General features: G+C 44.5%; 1 protein-coding gene across 1 annotated transcript in view; it reads right to left on the reverse strand.

Annotated features, from left to right (window-relative positions):
• CLSPN (claspin) overlaps positions 1 to 22,157 on the reverse strand; it is a 90,963-nt gene that overhangs the window by 25,446 nt on the left and 43,360 nt on the right. Inside the window, exons 15-22 of the mRNA XM_040337316.1 lie at positions 20,876 to 21,108; positions 17,689 to 17,800; positions 15,534 to 15,606; positions 10,767 to 10,888; positions 10,312 to 10,473; positions 9,401 to 9,522; positions 3,946 to 4,082; positions 3,036 to 3,144 (exon numbers count right to left, since the gene is read on the reverse strand). Coding sequence (XP_040193250.1) covers positions 3,036 to 3,144; positions 3,946 to 4,082; positions 9,401 to 9,522; positions 10,312 to 10,473; positions 10,767 to 10,888; positions 15,534 to 15,606; positions 17,689 to 17,800; positions 20,876 to 21,108 — 1,070 coding nt within the window. The remainder of the gene's footprint in view (positions 1 to 3,035; positions 3,145 to 3,945; positions 4,083 to 9,400; positions 9,523 to 10,311; positions 10,474 to 10,766; positions 10,889 to 15,533; positions 15,607 to 17,688; positions 17,801 to 20,875; positions 21,109 to 22,157) is intronic.

Raw genomic sequence — 22,157 nt, forward strand, 5'->3', positions numbered from 1 at the left:
GGGGTCAAAAAGGCATTTACACTAAAATGCAATAAAAATATATTAAAAAGTCATTAAAAGAAAAAAGGCCCTTTAAGAGCTATGGGTGGAAGTGAAGTTTTGACTTCGCTTCCACCCTGCAATGATATGGAGACGTGTGGGGGCCATCTTCCCCTCACTCGTCTCCATGCCAAGCCAGGGAGCAGACGAGATGGTCTCCATGCCATGCCAGGGAGCAGACGAGATGGTCTCCATGCCATGCCAGGGAGCAGACGAGATGGTCTCCATGCCATGCCAGGGAGCAGACGAGATGGTCTCCATGCCATGCCAGGGAGCAGACGAGATGGTCTCCATGCCATGCCAGGGAGCAGACGAGATGGTCTCCATGCCATGCCAGGGAGCAGACGAGATGGTCTCCATGCCATGGAGCAGACGAGATGGTCTCCATGCCATGGAGCAGACGAGATGGTCTCCATGCCAAGGAGCAGACGAGATGGTCTCCATGCCAAGGAGCAGACGAGATGGTCTCCATGCCATGGAGCAGACGAGATGGTCTCCATGCCATGGAGCAGACGAGATGGTCTCCATGCCATGGAGCAGACGAGATGGTCTCCATGCCATGGAGCAGACGAGATGGTCTCCATGCCATGCCAGGGAGCAGACGAGATGGTCTCCATGCCATGCCAGGGAGCAGACGAGATGGTCTCCGCCGATTTCGCTACTGAGACCACTTATCTAGAAGCGGACCGCCTGCTGAAGAAGAGGATACCGGGGTTATGGAAGCTAGCTGCTACTATTATGATATTCCTCTTCAAAATATCGATGTTAAACGACGGTGGGCAAAAGTGACATTTGACGTCACTTTGGTCCTCCAAGGGCATAGAGTCGAGTGGGGGCACATCTTGTCCTCGCTCGACTTCCTGCTCATCACTTCATCAGATTGTTTCCACCGCTGGTCGCTACAGTAAGCGCTAGAAAGACTGGGAAGCTATGCCGCTGCCCAAAAAAGCAGGGAGGAGTCGATTTAAATTAATTTGATTTAGATCCCTAGTAAACAGGATTGATTTAAATCATCATTTTTAAAAAGCAACTGTCATCTTTGTCCCACAGCGGCTCTCCTTCTGACCGCTAACAGGCGCTGCCATGATGGATCTGAAATGACAGGTGCTCTTTAAATGTAAAGACTCATTCTTGCTGGTAGTTAGAATCTTTAATATTTGCAAACAAAATAAGCTGTCAGTAAGACGAGATCAGAACCAATTCAAATAATACAGTTTGTAGTGTATATTTGCAAAGCAATGGGATAAAGGAATATTCTTGAACCTTGTTTTATCTTATGGTTACTGTGAAATTGCAGAGCTTGGATTCATTGAATGAGTTTACAAAAAAAAAAAAATTGCAGAATATACAGCCTCATGCTACATATCTATTCAACATAAAAATGAGCTTAAACAACATTTTTAAATAGAAAAGATTTAGATAGATTTTACTCTAAATGCATTTTATTGACCACTTAAGACCCGGACCTTTAGGCAGGTAAAGGACCCGGCCTGTTTTTGCGATTCGGCACTGCGTCGCTTTAACTGATAATTGCGCGGTCGTGCAAAGTGGCTCCCAAACAAAATTGGCATCCTTTTTTTCCCCACAAATAGAGCTTTTGGTGGTATTTGATCACCTCTGCGGTTTTTATTTTTTGTGCTATAAAACAAAAATAGAGCAACAATTTTGAAAAAAATGCAATATTTTTTACTTTTTGCTATAATAAATATCCCCCTAAAAAAATGTTTTCCTTAGTTTAGGCCGATACGTATTCTTCTACCTATTTTTGGTTAAAAAAAAAAAAAGAAAAAAAAAAAAATCGCAATAAGCGTTTATCGATTGGTTTGTGCAAAATGTATAGCGTTTACAAAATAGGGGATAGTTTTATTGCATTTTTATAAATGTTTTTTTTTTTTTTACTACTAATGGCGGCGATCAGCGGTTTTTTTCATGACTGCGACATTATGGCGGACACATCGGACAATTTTGACACATTTTTGGACCATTGTCATTTTCACAGAAAAAAATGCATTAAAAATGCATTGTTTACTGTGAAAATGACAATTGCAGTTTGGGAGTTAACCACTAGGGGGCGCTGAAGGGGTCAAGTGTGACCTGTAGGGGGGCGGGGCTGGATGTGTGACATCATTGATCATGTTTCCCTATAACAGGGAACACACGATCAATGACAGCGCCACAGTGAAGAACGAGGAAGCTGTGTTTACACACAGCTCTCCCCGTTCTTCAGCTCCGGGGACCGATCGCGGGACTCCAGCGGCGATTGGGTCCGCGGGTCCCGCGGAGCGCGACCCATGGCTGGTCACTTAGAGGATGAACCTGTACGTGCTTGTGCCCAGCCGTTCCATTCTGCCGACGAATATCTGCAGGAGGCGGTCCTTAAGTGGTTAAAATACAGGTAAATGTAAAAAAAAAAAAAAATTGAAAGAAAAATTATTTTTCCGTTTTTTCTTAAAAAATCATTGATTTTTATCCACCCTGCATAAAAGTGATCCCATGGTGAATCCACCGCTGGGACCACTTTTATGTGAAAGAGGATCACCCACTGTGTAAACGTCAAAGCAGCGACGTATATACACGCTTAACGTTTCGGAAGTGGTTAAAACAAACTTCCATTGTTTATTTATAGATCCACATAGTCCTGTTGTGGAGAGGGGTTCAATTCCTAGTCAGAGCTGTATCCTTATGACTAAAAATATTTAATTTTACATTAACCACTTGCTGACTACCTGCCTGAAATCCCAGTGGTAATCAAATACCACCAAACAAAGTTCTATTTGTGTGAATTTTTTTTTTTATATAAATGTTGTTTAACTAGTAATTGCAAGGTCATGCAACACTAACCAAAGTAACGCAGTGCTAAATAGCCTGGTCATGAAAGGGGTAAAACCTTCCGGAGCGGAGGTGGTTACACAAACATGTTTCTCTTAGTGGTATACATCTGTGTACAGCTCAAAGGAAGTTTAAACTAATGAACTACATGAAGAACATTGTCTTACCTTTTCTTTGTAAAGTTCTTTCAGTAACTTTTTTGGCCAGCTTCATGAACTGGCTATCTGTTCCAATATCTTCTTCCTCTTCCTTTTTGTCAAGGCTGCCACTTTTAGACTACAGTGTAGGTAGACAAATGCAATATGTTAATAGGTAGCCCTGATATGAGAAAACATTTGTGCTACTCCTTAATGCTGCATGTCACTGTCATTTGTGTACTTACGCTGGCCATACGCTTGGCTTTCCATTAGCTAAATTAAAAAGGCATTTTTCGACTTTGCTGCATATCACTAACTGTTTGTCCCCTTGAAGCTAGGAAATACAATTGTGCAATGGCAGATAGCGCTAGCCAGCATACTAGTGAAGTTACTTTCAATCTCAGTGTGTACAGTAAAATGCATATTATGGGAGTTTGTTAGGTCAAGAGTTCTTCACACAATATATTTAAATGCACTTTTGCAATAACAAAATAACCAAAAAAAAAAAGTTTCCCACCATGATGTGAACTAAGGAGACTGCGAATGAACGCAAATTGATTAAGTCTCCTGATAGTTCTCTGAGGCGGAACAGAAAAAAAAAAAAAAAAAAAAAAAAAAAGAGTTCTTCACACCAGCCACTGTGTTTTAACTCAGTAGCTCATGTGTGGTGTGGCCCGATGGGATCACACGGTTTGCTTTTTTTTTTTTTTTTAAACTTTACTGAATTGTCACAAACATTTCATAAAGTTCAATCGGCCACTATACTATACAGTATAGTACTTTTTTCAGAGCAGAGTGCCCAAATATTGCCACAACGCAGTCTAGTGTAAATCAATCTCAAGACAACCATTTACCACAAGTTAACTTGAGCAGCGTAAAAAAAAAAAAAAAAAAAAAAAAAAAAAGAGTTCCGTTAATCAAATTGTGTGTGCCATTATACCTGCTCACGCAGCCACTGTTCTCGCTCAAATCTCTCCTTTCTCCATTTGAGATCAGTGTCCTCCAGATCTTCATTTTCCCCTTCCTGATCTTCCAGATCAGAATCTCTTCGAAACATGTCAAACTGGGAGGCATCATCTGAAGATACACAAAACAAATACTTTAACCCTCGGTTTACTGGCTTTTTTTTGGTACCACCTTGCACCGCCAGGATCCAATGGGGCCTGTACTATAGTTTGATACATTTAATGAATAAAAAAAAATTTTGTATAATTTTTTATTGTGAAACATAGCGATTATAGTTTTAAAATACTAAGCAATGATTACTCATTTGGTGATAAAGTGTATTCTCCATATATTGAGCACCAACTGTGAAGAGCTTTTCGTCTTATATAATTTTGCACATAAATTAAGACCTTTCACTCTAGGTCGTATTGCAGGCGCTATTGCCCTAAAAATAGCGCCTTCAAACTGTCCTGAAACAGCCGCTGCTGTCTCTCCAGTGTAAAAGTAGAAGTTTGAGGAACGTCAGGCCTCTCAGATACTCCAGTCAGTGCTTTCCCAAGATGTGCAATGAAAATCTTCCTTTTGTGCGATTTACTTGCATTCCAGTCTGGTTTTAGCGACATCCAGATAATGTAGGCGCCAACATCCGACAGATTCTAAAATTTAACCATTGGCCATCTTCTGATCATTTGTTTAGTACTGCAATTATGAACCATCTGATCCTACGTATCGACGCTTCCGTCTCATTGTATGACTGAATTCTGTGTTTTTGTCTTCTGTTTTGAATGCATTCTTCAATGCTTCTCGGTTTTAGTTGGGAATGCAATGCATAGAACTCAAGAGGGTAACAAATTAGCTTTTCTTGAAACAGTATGATGCAATCATGATGTCTTTCTGGAAACATCATACCTGGCCCATACCCCCCAAAAAATTGATTTTGGTACTCACCGTAAAATCCATTTCTCCGAGTTCATGGACAGACACAGCAGCCTTTGACCTTAGGGTTATGCAGCTTCCTTCCTTCCAGGAGAGTTAGGCAGAAAAACATCACTTAAAGTGTTAATACTTAAGTCATTACAGCTCCTCCCAGGGGGCGTGGTCCCCCGTGTACAACCCACACTCTGCTTCAGCAGCCCCAGTTCGTAACAAGCAGCACAAACAAAAAGAGGGGTGGGTGCTGTGTCCGCCCATGAACTCAGAGAAATGGATTTTACGGTGAGTACAAAAATCCCATTTTCTCTTCCGTTCATGGACGGATACAGCAGCCTTTGACCTTAGGGACGTCCCCAAGCAGTGTCAAAAAAATTCGAGGGGTGGGAAAACAACACAGCAAACCAAGCTACACCCCAAACAAAACCGGAGTTTCTCCAACCTTAAACTGCAGCCTGTAACACCTTGCGGCTGAAGGAGGCATCCGAAGATGTACCCACATCCACCTTGTAAAATTTTGAGAAGGTGTGGATTGACGACCAGGTCGCTGCCTTACACACCTGCAACACAGAGGTTTGATGACGGAAAGCCCAAGAGGCACCGATCGCCCTGGTCGAATGCGCCGTAACCTGAAAGGGAGGCGCCCGCCCCTTCAGGGCATAGGCCTGAAGCACAACCTGTCTGATCCACCTAGAAATGGTGGCCGACGAGACCGCCAGACCTTTTTTAGGACCGTTTACCGACACGAACAGTGAGTCCAACTTCCGGAACGGAGCCGTGGCAGATAAGTACACACGTAGGGCCCGAACCACATCCAGGGAACGTAAGGTGGCCTCCTTAGGGTTCTTCGGCCGAAGACATAAGGATGGAAGAACAATGTCCTCATTAATGTGAAAAGCCGAAACAACCTTCTGGAGAAAAGACGGCTGCGGCCGCAGCACCACCTTATCCTCATGGATGACCAAGTAGGGAGCCTTGCAGGACAAGGCCGCCAGTTCAAACACCCGTCTGATCAATGTAATTGAAAACCACCTTCTGGGACAGAGTCAACAAAGGGATCTTTTGAATGTCCTCAAAGGGAGCGTCTTGAAGCACAGAGAGGACTAAATTCAAGTTCCATGGGGGCAGTGGAGGGCGCACAGGAGGGGCCACATGCCGGACCCCCTGCACAAACGTACGCACCAAGGAGTGCGCTGCCAAGGGTCGCTGAAAGTAGACAGCTAGAGCCGAAATCTGACTCTTAACCGTACTTTAGGCGAGAGCCTGGTCCACTCCCCGCTGTAAGAACAGCAGAATCCGGGACACCACGTATGCACTGGGGTGCCATCTCATCTCCTCACACAGAAATGTAGGCCTTCCACGTACGATGGTAAATCTTCCTTGAAGTAGGCTTCCGTGCACGCAGCATGGTAGAAACCACCGAGCCTGATAGACCCCGGTCCTTCAGCACCTGGCTCTCAACAGCCACGCCTTTAAAGCCAGCGAATGTAAAGCATGCTGGAAGATCGGACCCTGCGACAGAATATCTTCTCTCAGGGGTAGACGCCAGGGGGTGTCTGCCACCAGACGCACCAGGTCCACATACAAAAAGTGGCGCGGCCAATCTGGGGCGATCAGGATTGTTGGAATCCCGTTGGCTTCCACTCTGCGCAGCAGGCGAGGAAGAAGCTTCAGAGGAGGGAAGGCGTAAATTAGGCAATAATGACCCCAAGGTGCCACCAACGCGTCCGCCCACAGGTCCGTTGACCTGGCCACGAACCGTGGCACCTTCCGATTGAGACGGGACGCTAGAAGGTCCACGTCTGGAGTGCCCCAATTTTGCCACAGACTCTGAAACACCTCCGGGTGGAGCGACCACTCTCCTTGGTCCAGTGTTTGGCAACTTAGGTAGTCGGCTTGCCAATTCTGTACTCCCGGAATGTACACGGCCGATAGAGCCGGAACAGACCTTTCGGCCCACCGAAGGATGTGCGCGACCTCCGTCGCTGCAGCTGAGCTCCGTGTGCCTCCCTGATGATTGACAAACGCCACGGCCGTGGCGTTCTCGGGCTGGATCCTGACCGGTCGGCCCTGCAGATCCAGGGACCACCTGGCAAGGCACAGCTTCATTGCTCGGAGCTCCAGTACATTGATTGGCAGGCGAGATTCCTGAGTCCAGCGCCCCTGGGCTGACTGGGTGCCCCAAACGCCCCCCCAACCGGAGAGGCTGGTATCCGTCGTGACCACTGTCCAATGGCACAGCAGAAACGACTTCCCGGTCCGAAGCATGGGAGACGTCAGCCACCACACCAGGGAAGACTTGACCAGATGACTCAACTGAACCTGGTAATCCAGAGATGAAGGGAGCTTGTCCCAACGTGACAGAATTTCCTTCTGTAACACTCGGGTGTGGAATTGGGCATACGGAACTGCCTCGAAAGAGGCCACCATCAGACCCAGAACCCTCATGCAGAATCGAAGAGATGACCACTTCTGGGTCGACAACTGCTGCACCGCTGATTGCAGTGTCTGAAGTTTCTCTGTTAGGAGAAAAACTCTCGCCTCAGCGGAATCCAGGACTAGCCCCATGTATTCCAGTCGCTGAGACGGAACTAACACCGACTTCTGGATATTCAGAAGCCAGCCGAACTCTTGAAGAGTCTGACACGTGATAGACACGTCCTCTTCCAATTCTGAGCCTGAGGAAGCTCTCAGGAGAAGATCGTCCAGATATCCCACGATAGCGATCCCTCGTTGCCTCAGCAGGGCTAGTATCGGGGCGAGCATCTTGGTGAAAACCTGTGGTGCCAAATTGAAAATGGTCCTCCCCGATAGCAAAGCGCAGAAACCTCTGGTGCTTTGTGCATATGGAACATGCAGGTACGCGTCCATGATATCCAAGGACGCCATAAAGTCCCCCTGATGGAGCGCTGCTATCACCGAGAGAATCGACTTCATCCTAAATTTTTGCACTTTGACAAAGCAATTGAAGGCCTTGAGGTCCAGGATTGGACGGACCCCTTCCTTCTTGGGGACTACAAACAGATTGGAGCAAAACCCCTGGAACCGTTTCATCGAGGGAACTGGCACAATCACTCCCCTGACCAGAAGATCCTGGACAGCCCCTGACAGATCCTTCCGGCGATCCGGAGGAAGCTGGAGGTTGGAAGGAAAGAATCTGTTTGGTGGACAAGAGAGAAACTCTATCTTGTACCCCCGAGGAAACTACTTTGCAAACCCAACGGTCGGAAAGAAGAGACCTCCTCCAAGCTGCGAAGTCGGCCCCCGACCCGAGATGTGGGCGGGGCAAAGCTTCATGCGGAGGCAGGCTTGCGGTACCTGGGGCGCTTTTGCCCTTCAGTGGACGCCTTAGCACCCTGGAAACGTTTTCCTGTCGCACTTGGCGGGCGGAAAAACGCTTGGGGGTAGTAAATGAGGGCCCTTGCCTACGGCGAGGCTCCTTACCCTTCCTAGATTGCGGGAGCAGAGTGCAGAGTGAGAAACTATCTTGTACCCCGAAGAAACTACTTCGCAAACCCACCGGTCGGAAAGAAGAGAACTCCAGCCGCAAATTCGCAAAGCCGGCCCCCCACCCGAGACCCAGGCGGGGGCAGACCTTCATGCGGAAGCAGGTTTGTCCGCAGGCTTGCGGTACCAGGTGCGTTTCTGCCCTGCAGCGGGGGTCTTAGCACCTTGAAAACTTTTTCCTGCTGAACTGGGCGGGCAAAAAAAAAAAAAACGATTGGGGGTAGTAAAGGAGGGCCCTTGCTTACGGCGAGGCTCCTTGCCCTTCCCAGACTGCTGGAGCAGTGTGCTCTTACCCACCTGTGGCATCCTTTATGATGTCATCCAGGAACGCCCCAAAAAGCCGTTCACCCTTAAAGGGTAAATCCACCAAGGCCTTCTTGGAGGACTGGTCCGCAGGCCTACTTACCCGTCCTTCGACCACCATCCGCTAAACAGCATGGCTGTCGGCCAGACACACTGTGACAAGGCCATAGAGACCGGTCATATGTGTGCCCTGGAACATGTAGTTCCCCGGCCGCCCCTGGAGCAATGGGGCCTGTCGTGGACGACCCAGAGCTGAGCTGAGGTAACCGAACATGGGGGGGGGGGGGACTACAAGAGTCAAGACCCAGCCCGTCACCCAGTCGGCAGTTGATAGAAGAATCTCAGGATTCAAAAAATGCAGGAACAAAACAAAAAAGCGAAAAAAATCGCAAACAAATTCCAAAGTACAGGGACTCCAGAAGGCCTGTCCTCTCCTGACATTAGGCAGAAAAAAAATGGGGCTGCTGAGGCAGAGTGTGGGTTGTACACGGGGGACCACGCCCCCGGGGAGGAGCTGTAATGAGGAAAGTGTTCTTTAACACTTTAAGTGCCGTTTTTCTGCAAAACTCTCCTGGAAGGAAGGTGCATAACCCTAAGGTCAAAGGCTGCTGTGTCCGTCCATGAACGGAAGAGAAATATTAAATATCTCAAAAGGGCAATACTATCTGATTTCAAACATTTCAAATCAATAGCCGATTTATCATTCATACCAAGGTTTTTCCACCTGAATCTCCTCATCCTGCCAGGACCATCGTTGTGAAGGTCTCCATCAGCCAAATAACGCTCCTGATAGAGCCGGAGTCTGCGTTTGTCTTCATCCATGGTGACTTTCCTGATATGGTAAAGCAAAGTCAGTGTCTAGTGAAACAAACCGAGATAAATACAGTATATAAACCCTAACATAGAACTGCCTTTATTTTGTCCCGTTTGGTCTGCTAAATATACTATTGGAAGAATTTTGTTATATCGCTTTGATAAAAGCAAAGAATATCTGTTGCTCTTTTCAAAACTCAGGAGCTGTCCTGTGTAGACTTCTTGTGTCTGTGCAAAGATGCTAGTGAGCCCTCCTAGTTCTAATCATGGACTACACAATGATTAGCCTTTATATTGTAGAGATCAGAAAGTGGAAGTGCTTGAATAGTTTAGTAAAAGACACTGGGAGAGTTGTCACCACCCTTGCCAACCCAGAACAAGGAGGTAAGAGCAATTCTGAAGGACTGACAGGTATTTTTCAGTATAATTTCTTTAAAGTGATAAAAAGATGAACATATAACAGATGAACGGATTTTTTATTAATTTTTTTGTCTTGACATTGGCTTTAGAGAGGAACTTTAGTGAAAATGTAAAACGGCGAAAAGGCAGAAATTTTAATACAGAAAAGACATACTTTGTTTTTTGCTGCATTAAAGTTGCTTAACTACCAGTCCATCCTTTACATGTGTTAAAGTGACATCATCCCCACCCAGCCAATGGCAGTGGTCGGCGATGGAGACTCAGAAGCAGGCCACCCAAAGAGGTCTGCGGATGGGTGAGGGGCTTGGGGACGGTGCATCGCTGGAGCTGAGAAGAGTATAGCTCCAATTTAAAGTCTTGCTTATTAGGTACACTAGTATATACTAACATATGAATCTTGTTGATTTGATCCTGTAGCTCTTCATCTGAAGGAAGCTCCTCATCAATGGCTTCTTCTTCATACTCATCTTCATCTCCTTCATCCTCATCCTCACTTCCAACATCACTTCCAGAAAGTTCAGCTTCATTTTCCATGAAGTCCTGCAGGTTTCTGCAATATAAAAAAAAAATTACTTTTTAAACTGTCTAGGACAGAGCCTCTTCAAACATTTAGTAGTATGTCAGACATAAATCTAATCAAATTACAGCTGTCAACCGCTCAGTGCGATGATAGTTTCTAAATAAAATCCAAAAAAATTAAACTTGAAAATCGGTTTCATAACCTGATCTCTCAGCCAAAAAAAAAAAAAAAAAGGAATAAACTCATTCACATTCTGATTAACAGCATTACACAAAAGTTTAGAATTGATTTTGTTCATCTTGGAGCTCCTGCAAATTACTCACAGCTTTCTCTTCTTGCTTTGCTTTCTAAGAATTGCCTCCTCCTCATCATCGTCATCTTCCACACATTCTTCATTATCCTCTCCCTCCTCTTCATCTTCTGCACCACTTTCAATTTCTGCAAGCTAAATTATATTCAATTTGTAACTCCAACAAGTTAACAACTGTTAAATTACGTAACGTTACTAAATGAAGAAAATTTGAGAAACTAGAAAAAAACACTGTAGGGCTTTGACCTAACCCCTTGCATGATGAGGTAGTGCCGCCATTTGATCCACTTCAAGACTGGACACTCCACCCCCTTCCTGCCCAGGCAATTTTTCAGATTTCAGCATGGTCACACTTTGAATGACAATGGCAACACTGTACCCAAATAAATTAAATAAAAAAAAAAAAAAAAAAAAAAAGTATAAGATGGGGCCATTTTTTGGTGGCATTGAATCATAATCGTTTTCTTTTTTGCTATATAAAACTAAAAAAATAAAAGTGAATGGTCAAAGTTTGCAAATCTTTCATCGTAAATTTAGGCCAAAATTAAATTTTGCTAAATTTTGTTGATAAACATAACCCCAATCAGTGCATATTAGTCGGTTTGAAAGCGTCTACAAACTATGGTATATATACTAGAGCTGCAAAAGTGGATTCAACCCCCTGCCGATTCTTTCATATAACAAGTGAAGAGACTTTATCTGCTCACTCAGCTGTCAAAAGAAAAAAAAAACATGGCAATTCCGACGGTTAAGTGCCGCTAAAAATGGCGGCGCTTTACCACCACTGCAAATCCTGCGCCAGTGTGAAAGGGGCCTAAATGTAGGAAGTTTAACCACTTAAAGTCCAAATCTTTTTCTGACACTTGTTCAAGTTAAAATCAATATTTTTTGCTAGAAAATTAGAAACAGTAAAAGAAACAGTCAAGTTTGCCCAATTTTTTTTGTTTTAATGTGAAATGTTACACCGCGAGAATAGTGAGAGAATCGCAATCTATCTTCTAAGCAAAAAAAATCGTTCATTCTCATTTTTGTCAGAATCATGCAGCTCTAAAATATACTATATTGTCAAAAGTAGAAAAAAAACATGCATCAAGGTTGCAAATGGGGCAGCCCCCTTGGACTTTAGAAAATCTATTAGAGTTGGTTTAAATAAAAAGCAACATGATGCCACTTTTATCAAGTACAAAGCATAATAAAATTGTAAACATAGCCTTAGAACAAAATATACATATGTAGTCGAAACCCAATAAGAGGTTTAGGTCAGGCCAGTCAAGTTCCTCCACCTCAAACTCGCTCATCCATGCCTTTATGGACCTTGCTTTGTGCACTGGTCCAAACCATTTGGTGGAGGGAGTGGGAGGGGATTATGGTGTGGGGTTGTTTTTCAGGCCCCTTAGTTACAGCGAAGGGAACTCCTAAAGCGTCAGCATACCAAGACATTTTGGACAATTTCATGCTCCCAACTTTGTTGATTTGGATGTATGCTTTGGGTCGTTATGCTGAAAGATAAAGTTCCTCTTCACGTTCAGCTTCCTAGCAGAAGCCTGAAGGTTTTGTGACAATATTGACTGGTATTTGGAACTGTTCATAATTCCTTCTACCTTGACTAAGGCCCATGTTCCAGCTGAAGAAAAACAGCCCCAAAGCATGGTGGTGCTGCTGCCACCACCATGCTTCACTGTGTGTATGGTGTTTTTTTGGTGATTTACAGTGTTGATTTTGCGCCAAATATATCTTTTGGAATTACGGGCCAAAAGTTCAATCTTGGTTTCACCAGACCATAACACCTTTTTCCCCACATGCTTTTGGGAGACTGCAGATGTGTTTATGCATAATTTAGCTGGGCTTGGATGTTTTTCTTCGTAGGAAAAGGCTTCCATCTCACCACTCTACCCCATAGCCCAGACATATGAAGAATACAGGAGATTGTTGTCACATGTACTACACAGCCAGTACTTGCCAGACATTCCTGCAGATCCTTTAATTATGCTGTAGGCCTCTTGGTAGCCACCCTGACCAGTTTCCTTCACTTTTTTTAATCAATTTTGGAGGGACGTCCAGTTCTTGGTAAGGTCACTGTTGTGCCATATTTTCGCCACTTGATGTCGACTGTCTTCATGTGTTCCATGGTATATCTAATGCCCTAAAAATTATTTTGTGCTCTTCTCCTGACTGATATTTTTTTAACAACGAGATCCCTCTAATGCTTTGGAAGCTCACTGCGGACCATGACTTTTGCTGTAGGATGCGACTAAGAAAAGGTCAAGACCTAATGAAACAGCTGAACTTTATTTAGGGTTAATCAAAAGGCACTTTAAAAATGCCAGGTGTGTACCGACTCCTATACAACGTGAGTTTGAATGCGATTGCTTCATTCTGAACCTAGCTACAGTCCCAATTATAAGAGGATGTGCACACTTCTGCAACCACATTTATTTTACTTCCCTCAACCTAAAAGATTTCAGTTTGTTTTTCAAAATCGAGTTGTACAGTTTTAGATTTTTGTCAAATTTTAATAAAATGCTTTTGGAGTAAAAATCTAACATAAGTTTTCTATTTAAGTTACATTAATAAATTTAGTTTATTCAGCATGAAATGGAGCTTGGTTATGTAGCATGAGGCTGTATATTCTGCAATATTTACATTTTTGGTAAACTCATTCAATGAATCCAAGTTCTGCAAGCGGAGATAACATGCACTGCATTGATGCATTCACACAATTTCACATAGAAATGAGATAAACCAAAGTTCATGAATTTTCCTTTATCCCATTGTTTAGAAAACTTATGTACATAAACTGGTATGATTGAATCGGTTCAGACATCGCTGTATTAACTACCAGCAGGAATGAAACCTTACTCTTAAAGACCACCTGTCATTTCAGATCCATCATGGCAGAGCCTGGTAGCGGGCATCCACTCACCTGCTGCTGCCATGTCCCTCACCTTGTTGTGTCACTGCTGCATCACCAGCCATCCTATTGAAGTGAATTGGACTGTGGGCGAGTCAACAGCGGGTCAGAGGAGGAGCTACTGTGTGACAGAGATAAAGAGGGGGTATTCTGGCGCTCATAGTGATGTGATGCGACACTCTCCACCTCTTGTCGGATTGCCAACCCTGCCGTGCCGTAGGAACTCACAGCCGCTTCCACGTTCCACACTGGACAGCGTGGAGCTTCCTGTATGCGATACCACTGAGAAGCCAGGGAAACACCACCAGAGCCTGCAGACCAGCATCCACAGACCTAAGGACACCCCCATCCTTGATGGACTACATCGCCAAGTGAACCTGTGAGTATATACACTAAACTTACATTATCTAGAATTATTAGGAATATCACAGTTGGCGCCTCCACCCCCCTTTTTCCTTGTACTGTGTGACAGAGATGACAGTTGCTCTTTAAAAATGATTTAAATAAAGTTGATTTAAAAAGCGGTGTAAACCCTTGTTCTGCGTTTTTGTTTTTAAACATACATGTCATACTTGCCTTCACTGTGCAGTTAAATTTGCACAGTGGGGCCCCTCTTCTGGGGTCCCCCGGCAGCGCTGGTAGCTCATCCCCACATCAAGTGCCCAAGTTGGAGAAAGCATTCCTAAAAGGTGGACACCTGTGCGGGCGCGCTCCCGAGTCCCGCTTCTGTGTCCAGTCACACAGAATGCAGGATTCAGCCCCACCCCCAGGCGCCCACGTCATTGGATTTGATTGACAGCAGTGGGAGAATGGCTGTGCTGCCATCAATCTATCCAATCAAGAGCCGAGACAATTGGCAGAGAGGTAGTCTCCGCCGTGGGAGCGAACCTGTGTTGACAGGTACCCGCTCCCCCACCTTTGATCAGATCACCTCTGCCCCCCCCCCCCCCCCTTCAAAACCTTCTGGGACATGTCACAGGGCACAGAAACCTGCATGACTAATTAAATAGCGCAGCCAGCTGTGACGCCGCAAGCAGTCACAGCCGGCTACTTATAGTTAGCACGCCAGCTCCAAGGACCGAATTTTAGCAAAGATAAACAACTGTTAGGTATGCCATCAAAGAAGGAAAAAATAAACACAAAACAAAAAACAGGTCTCCAAATGGGGATCAGGCCTACTGGTCCATGGGAACTCACCACACGAGGGTATGAAAATAGTCACTAAAGAAGTAATGGAGGTAGAGTTATACACCGACAAACAGACCTCATTATTGTATGTGGGAAAAAGTTAAAGGAATAACTAGCCAACTGCTGTGTTTTGCTGTAGGCAGCAACAACCATCCCTGACACTCCAAAATAGTATATTAAGTATCAGCACGAGCTCACGCCAGTTAGGCATAAACTGAATGCAGTTCATGCCTAACAATTTATGTGATTATGACATAGACCACAGTCACAACATCCCTGTACCCCATTCTGTGATCTGCTGTGTCCAGTGGTCACAGATCGTACCAAGGGCATGCTTCTGGAAGGACATACGCATACATCCTCTCAGACTGACAAATGTTCTGCCTAACAGTATATGTATGGTGGCCGGGCTTGAAGCAGTTAAACAGACCAGTTGGATGGCCCAAAATGCAAGGCATTTGTGACAACCAGAAAACTGGCTAAGAGCCTGCTCCGTATAGAAAAAGGTAATAACTACCCAATATTACCGAGATGCTGGACACACAAGCCTTTGCTGCCAATTGTTCACTGGCATAAGTTCCCCTAAATTCAATGTGAAAAGATCAAATAGGACTTTGTGATGGCAAGCGGAAATCTTAACCTCAAAAATGATCATTCTTGCTCTATGAGCTTTTTTCTAACCTCTTCGCTGTCAGAATCATCACATGGTAGAAGATGGAAATCCTCAAGCTCTGCCTCGTTTTCTTCATTTTCTCTGTGTAAAAAGATGATTAGATATGCGTTATACTGGTAATTGGAGCAGCTGTGATTACAAATATGGAATACCTTAAGATAAATAGAATCTTTTTATATTTCTACAAGATGGCAAGAGTTTTGTGAGGGATTGTTTTTGTAATTTTTTGCAACAAATACACCCAATGGCTGACACACATCCCTCTTAGCTGAAACAGAAGTCTCTTATGCGGTTCTCAAGGTTTTTTTTTTTTTTTATTAAATCACAGCTTACAGACATACGGCATACATAGAAAAATTGCTATAGAAATACATTTCTATACCTGCTTCATGAGAAAATCTTAATTTCATTGCTCAGCTCTTCTGAAAATGCTAGCTGCTTAGCTGTCATTCTGATCCACTTAACTATACTGAATCACTGACCCAGAACAAATATGCAAATAAGGACTTCTGACTTATCTCTCACTTCTCTGATCTGCTTGATTGTAGGTATATAACAGCTCAAGAGGCACAAATAGACATCAATAAGAAACTTAGATGTGTCTCGTCTGTACAAGTGCTTACTTATAAGGTGGACTTTAAGACCAAACAATTTTACGTGCAAAACACATGTGGTCTGCATGATACAGTGCAGCATTCGTAAAATAAAATAGAAAAAAATTGTGGGAGTGTAAAAGTACATACACCCCACCAGAGTGTAATGTCACTGCAGTTCCCTGGACTACCTGTTCAACTAGACCAGGTAGTTTTACCAATCATGCTGGTGAGAATTGTTGTTCTTCGGGGTGAAGTTTGAGCAAATCTATGAACAGTGCTACTTATTTAACCCCTTTGTGCCAACCGCGCCTTTAAGAGTTCTAAAAGCTGGGAGGCAGAGGATTGGCTATCACATGACCAGAAAGCTCCCAATTGCAAGTATGCAATCAGCAGCTTACCAATCCCTGCCGGCTACTGAGCATGCAGCGCGCTCTCAGCATGGAAAGTGGTATGCGTACTCCCCGGCATTAAGATGTTAAAGCCTAAGGCCTCATACACAGGGGAGCTTGTAAACACTTTTCTTAGGACAGGAGAAAAGCAGCTGCAAAAACGCTCCAAAGCCACGTTGTTTCCAAGCACGTTTAGGCATGTCAATCACTTGGGCGTTTATTAATTTCTTTGGCCAGAATATTTATTGATTTTGGACATTGAAATAAAAATTATGATTATTTCTGTTAAAACACGCATCTCTTGAACACACGGTAATATTTTTTATTCCAGCCTCTAAACTCCTGTAAACACTTATAAATAGAGAGTGTATTGACACACAGGCCAACATGTAAGGGAGTTTAGAGGGAGGAAATAAATCTCAAAACGCCTGTAGAAGCAGCTTTGTTTTTCTTTAGCTCAAGTGTGCATAAGGGACAACTGCACCTGCAAACAAATTTAATAAAAATATAGCACATTACTTACTGTACCCTCAGAGTGACTCGTCGCTTGTACGGGTTTCTAGTTCAGTAGAAATCTTACGTTCTTCAATACGCCTAGCCTTGCAATCCTCCAGTGTGGCAGGGGTTAACATAACCAAGGTGCTGTCACAGGCCCTCATCAGGAGTGCCCAACTATGCCCACCCTTTCCACACAGCTCCTCTATTCAAACTATGGGCTTCTTTGAATGGAAGAGTTGGACAGAAAGGGCAGGCATAGTTGGGAATTTTTGATGAAAGCCTTTGACAGCTCCTCAGTTCTATTAACCCCCAGCAAAATGCACAGGAGAGAATGGATCATCAGGACAAAAGATTTCTAATGAACTAGAAGACAGAAGCACAGGTAAACTTAGGCTTTAATATTTAAAGTCACTGCACCGGAGAAAATACATAGTTCAGTAGAGAAACATTTTAAACAAAAAAAAAAATCTTTACTTATAAAGTCTTGGGGTTTAGGAGACACTGCAAAAAGCCGAGCAAGGTCTAGAAAAGCACGGCAGTGGGGAAAAAAAATTATTGTGGTATCCAAGAGATTTAAGATCATTGGAATCCATAAACGTTGTCCTTGTAACCCAACTCCCAATATAAAGTGCAAGGTTTGCAATTTTTGAGAAAATATAGCAAGGACATTCAATAGTTACCTGTTGGTGAAAGAACCAGAACAGAGAGCAACTGCCTCAGACATTAGGTCATTTTTCTCATTTTCAGCATTAGCCTTCGTACAACCAAAAGATTCTTGATTTGAACCATCATCTGGACAGAAACAAATTACATTTAAAATGCCAAGTACAATAACACTATAAAATTTAATATTCAACATGTGCTTTAAACAAATGTGACCAAAAAATTTGTACTAGAATAAGTCCAAAACAATAGGAGGGGGAAAATCAAACCAAAAAAAGTCCTCTTACTGCAAATCTCACCTGTCAAGCTATACACAAAAGCTGGCTATAAATGGTCTGATAAATACACAAGATGCCCCTTTGAACTTTGATTATGAAACATAACTAGGAAAAGCAAGCCAATTTGTTTAACAGACTAAATGTGTAGGAGGAGCACATCATTGCAGTGGTGGGGGGGGGGGGGTCACAGAAGTGCACATTGGTAAATTGGTGTCAAGTACAGAGCTGAGCATTGGTGAAGTGAGTGCATGTGGGAGAGGTGTAAAAGCAGGGTGAAGGATGAGGGTCAGGTGTAGTGATGAGAGTGGGTTTAGGTGTGCATGTGTAGTGCTGAGGGAAGAAGATAGTGAAAACTGTTTTTTTTAAAAGGCATGGTGGCAAGTGGTACCATGCACTGCTGTCAGTCAGTAGTTAACTTCTTGCTGTCCTTTTTCACAGAAATGTCCGCCAATCTTTATCCACTGTAATAGCAAGATCTCAACACACTGGTAGGCATATACAGTTTATAACAATATGGGAACTGGAATGTCCTCTAAGTAAACAGAATGTACCGTATTTATCGGCGTATACCGCGCACTTTTTTGCCCTGAAATTCAGGGCAAAATCGTTGGTGCGCGATATACGCCGATACCCGCGCCGAGTTTGAACTACTGTGCGGGCATATACCGAGCGCAGTACACTCGTGTATAGTCGGGCAGGCTCGGCTCCTCTCGCAGTCACGTCCTGGACGTACAGGACGTGACCGCGAGAGGAGCCGAGCCTGCCCGACTATACACGAGTGTACTGCGCTCGGTATATGCCGGCGCAGTAGTTCAAACTCGGCGCGGGAAGGACACTGGACCCGACGAGGAGGACACCACCGAAGCCGCAGACAGACGCCGGACCCGACGAGGCCGCCGATGGACGCCGCGCAAGACACCAAAACTAAGTACAAAAATGTTTTTTTTTTTTTACAGGAATGCGGGTCCACTTTAGGGGTGCACGCTATACGCCTGTGCGCGCAATACCCCGATAAATACGGTAACTGTTGATTCCTTTCCCAATTTCAAAAAATAAATGAAAACCTCCACAGTAACCACTTTCACATGAAAAGCTAGATAATAAAATTTTAGTTTGTTTAACCAGTTCCTTACCGAGCCATAGTAAAATGATGTCGGCAGGAACCTTCTTTCCCTGGGTGGTAAGGGTGCGCATCTTCACTGGCCTCACGTTTCGATTACTATTATTTGGTCAGCGATTCAATTCGATATCACGGTGCATCAATATTTACTGACGCGCTCCCACCTCCGCTTGGGCCACCTAGGCGGCCCTTCCTCCAAGCAATCTTCTGGGACACATCACAGGTCCCAGAAGATTGCCTGGCTATGTCGTGCGTTTCCTCTTTTTAGTGGGACTTCCTGCCCCGGGCCGCCTAGGCGACGACTCCTCTCACCCTAGGCGCCTCCTCCCTGTCAGCGATCTCCTGGGACACAACACAGATCCCAGAAGATTGTCTGGCCAATGGCAGAGCGCAGTGCGGCTCCCGTAGTGCTTGCCCGGCAGTGAAGTCGTAAGCTGTCATAGCCGGGTGCCAACAGTAGATTTGATGGCGCCGAGGAGAGGGAGAGGAGCGGGGCTCTGTGCGGCAGCATCGCTAGACTGTGGGACAGGTGAGTGTCTGTTTATTAAAAGTCAGCAGCTACACTTTTTGTAGCTGCTGACTTTTAATAAACTAAAAAAACGGTGGAACTCAGCTTTAAAAAGTGCACTAATCTGGTGCACTACAGGGTACAGGAATTCACATAAGCTGCTGCTGGGAGGTCAGGAGGGATTAGAATTCACAGCAAACAGCCCTGTGAAGTTCCCTGTACTACTGTATCTGTGCTGGCAATTCCCCTGGGCTTCCCTGTTTGCACTTTCCAGTACACTAGTGGTTAACAAAATGGAATGTGCAAACAGAAAGCCGGGAAATGTCAGCACATAGCACGTGTAGGAGCCGGGGTAAGCAGAGTACAAACACATTTGTACTCTAGTTACTGCTTATGACATAAATGTGCTGTAATAAATGCAGTACAAATCCATTAAGTGCCCACCACTGTATGGGCTTTTTAAAATATATTGTGTTTCATACCTCATTTAGCCTGTATATCCCGTTAATGTGCCTGCATGGTCCGGCCCGCCTCTCTCACAAGTCTCTGGTCTCGTCTCTCCTGACGTCAGTGAGAGTTCTCAGGCCCGCTCACCGACTAGCAAGCTATCAGATCAGAAGAGAGGTGGGCGGGGCTGACGTCAGAAGAGATGTGCGAGGAGAGAGGCAGGCCGAGCCAGGCAGTCACATGAGCGGGATATATCGTGTATACAGAAATGAGGTATGAAGCACCATATATTTAAAAAAGCACATTCAGCGGTGGGCACTTAATGGATTATAACATCTTTTTTAGAAATGCAGTTATTTTGACAGCCGCACCCGGAGCGCTCTCCGATTTTGCCGGTCGCATGCATCGATGCCGCATCAGGGATCCCCGAATCGCGATGCATCAATTAAAATTCGGCACCACTACTGGTTGGACGTCATATGACGTCCTGGGCTTCGCGTCCGTCTAGGGGGCGCTCGCACACATAGCTCCGGACCCGGTGCGCGTGCCCGACGTCCCCCATGCACCCGCGATTACAGCAGGACCGTGGACCTGTGTGTAAACACACAGATCCACGTCCTATCAGAGGAGAGGAGACCGATGTGTGTTCCCAGTAAAGAGGAAATTGTCGCTCTTTTGTTTATAGCTCAAAAAATAAAAAACGCAGAGGTTATCAAATACCACCAAATGAAAGCTCCATTTGTGTGGGGGGGATCAAAGTGCGATAGCGCTGTGGGGGGGGGGGGGGGAGAATGCCATGTATTGAAGTGGTTAAATATGAAGCATGTTCAAATATTAAGTGCCAAATATACCTTGAGAGACAAATTTGCCAGAGCAGAGTCCCAGCAACTCATCCATAGCTCTCATCTTGGAGCCATTTGCATCAGGCTGGCTGGTGTTAGACTGTGATTCCTTAAACTTTCCTGAGCAGAGATCTAACAGTTCGCCCATATTTGCATCCATAGCATTCTCATCCATATTGTCCATCACAAGTCTTTGCTTGGCAGAGCTGTACTTGCTCCTGTTGCGGCCAACATTTAGAAAGCTATGAAGGAAATAAAATATGTAAATTGTAACTAAATTTTTTTAGAGTGCATTACACCAACTAATAGATAAATACAGCCACTATTGTAATTGATGCCAACATCCCTAAGGTATAGAACACAAATAGAAGTACCCCCCAGTACATTGGGACTTTATGGGCAGATTTACATTAGAATATGATATAAAAAAAAAAAAAAAAAAATCAAAGTTTAATATACAGTTAGAGATCATAACATTGGTGCATACATCACCATAGAGTTAAATATGACAGAACGTAGTACAAATAACACCCAAAAAGGATTACGCAATGTTGTGCACAATTATCTTCTAGTCATCCCCAATGCGTTTCGGGAACAAATGTGAATCCCGTCTTCAGGGACATTTGTAAGTGAAGATCACAGATTATCAGCACTCTATAACCCGAACATAACATTTCTTAAGAACCACGAGACAGGTGGATATATATCACAGATATTAAAGATGGGAAAAAATAGGATTTTTGTACTCACCGTGAAATCCATTTCCGAGTTCATGGACGGACACCACAGCATTGACCTTAGGGTTATATACCTTTCCTTCTATGAGAGACTAGGCAGAAAAAACAAAACAAAAAAAAAAAAAAAAACACTTTAAGTGTTAAAACACTTCTCAGTACAGCACCTCCCAGGGGGCGTGTCCCCCATGTACATCCCACTCTCTGGAAGCATTCAGCCTAAGTTCGTAGACAAGCAGTACAAACGAGGGGTGGGTGCTGTGTCCGTCCATGAACTCAGAGAAATGGATTTTACCCCCCCCCCCCCCCTCAGATACTCGTCTGACCGAAGTAATTGCCACCAGAAAAACCACCTTCTGAGACAGAGTCAACAAGGGAATCTCCCGAATGTCCTCAAACGGAGCTTCTTGAAGCGCCGAAAGAACTAAATTCAAGTCCCAGGGAGGGAGTGGAGGACGCACAGGAGGGACCACATGCCGGACCCCCTGCACAAACGTACGCACCAAGGAGTGCGCCGCCAAGGGTCGCTGAAAGTAAACAGCTAGAGCCGAGATCTG

Source organism: Rana temporaria, chromosome 2 (assembly GCF_905171775.1).
Source record: "Rana temporaria chromosome 2, aRanTem1.1, whole genome shotgun sequence".
In the NCBI taxonomy this organism is placed as follows: Eukaryota; Metazoa; Chordata; class Amphibia; order Anura; family Ranidae; genus Rana; species Rana temporaria.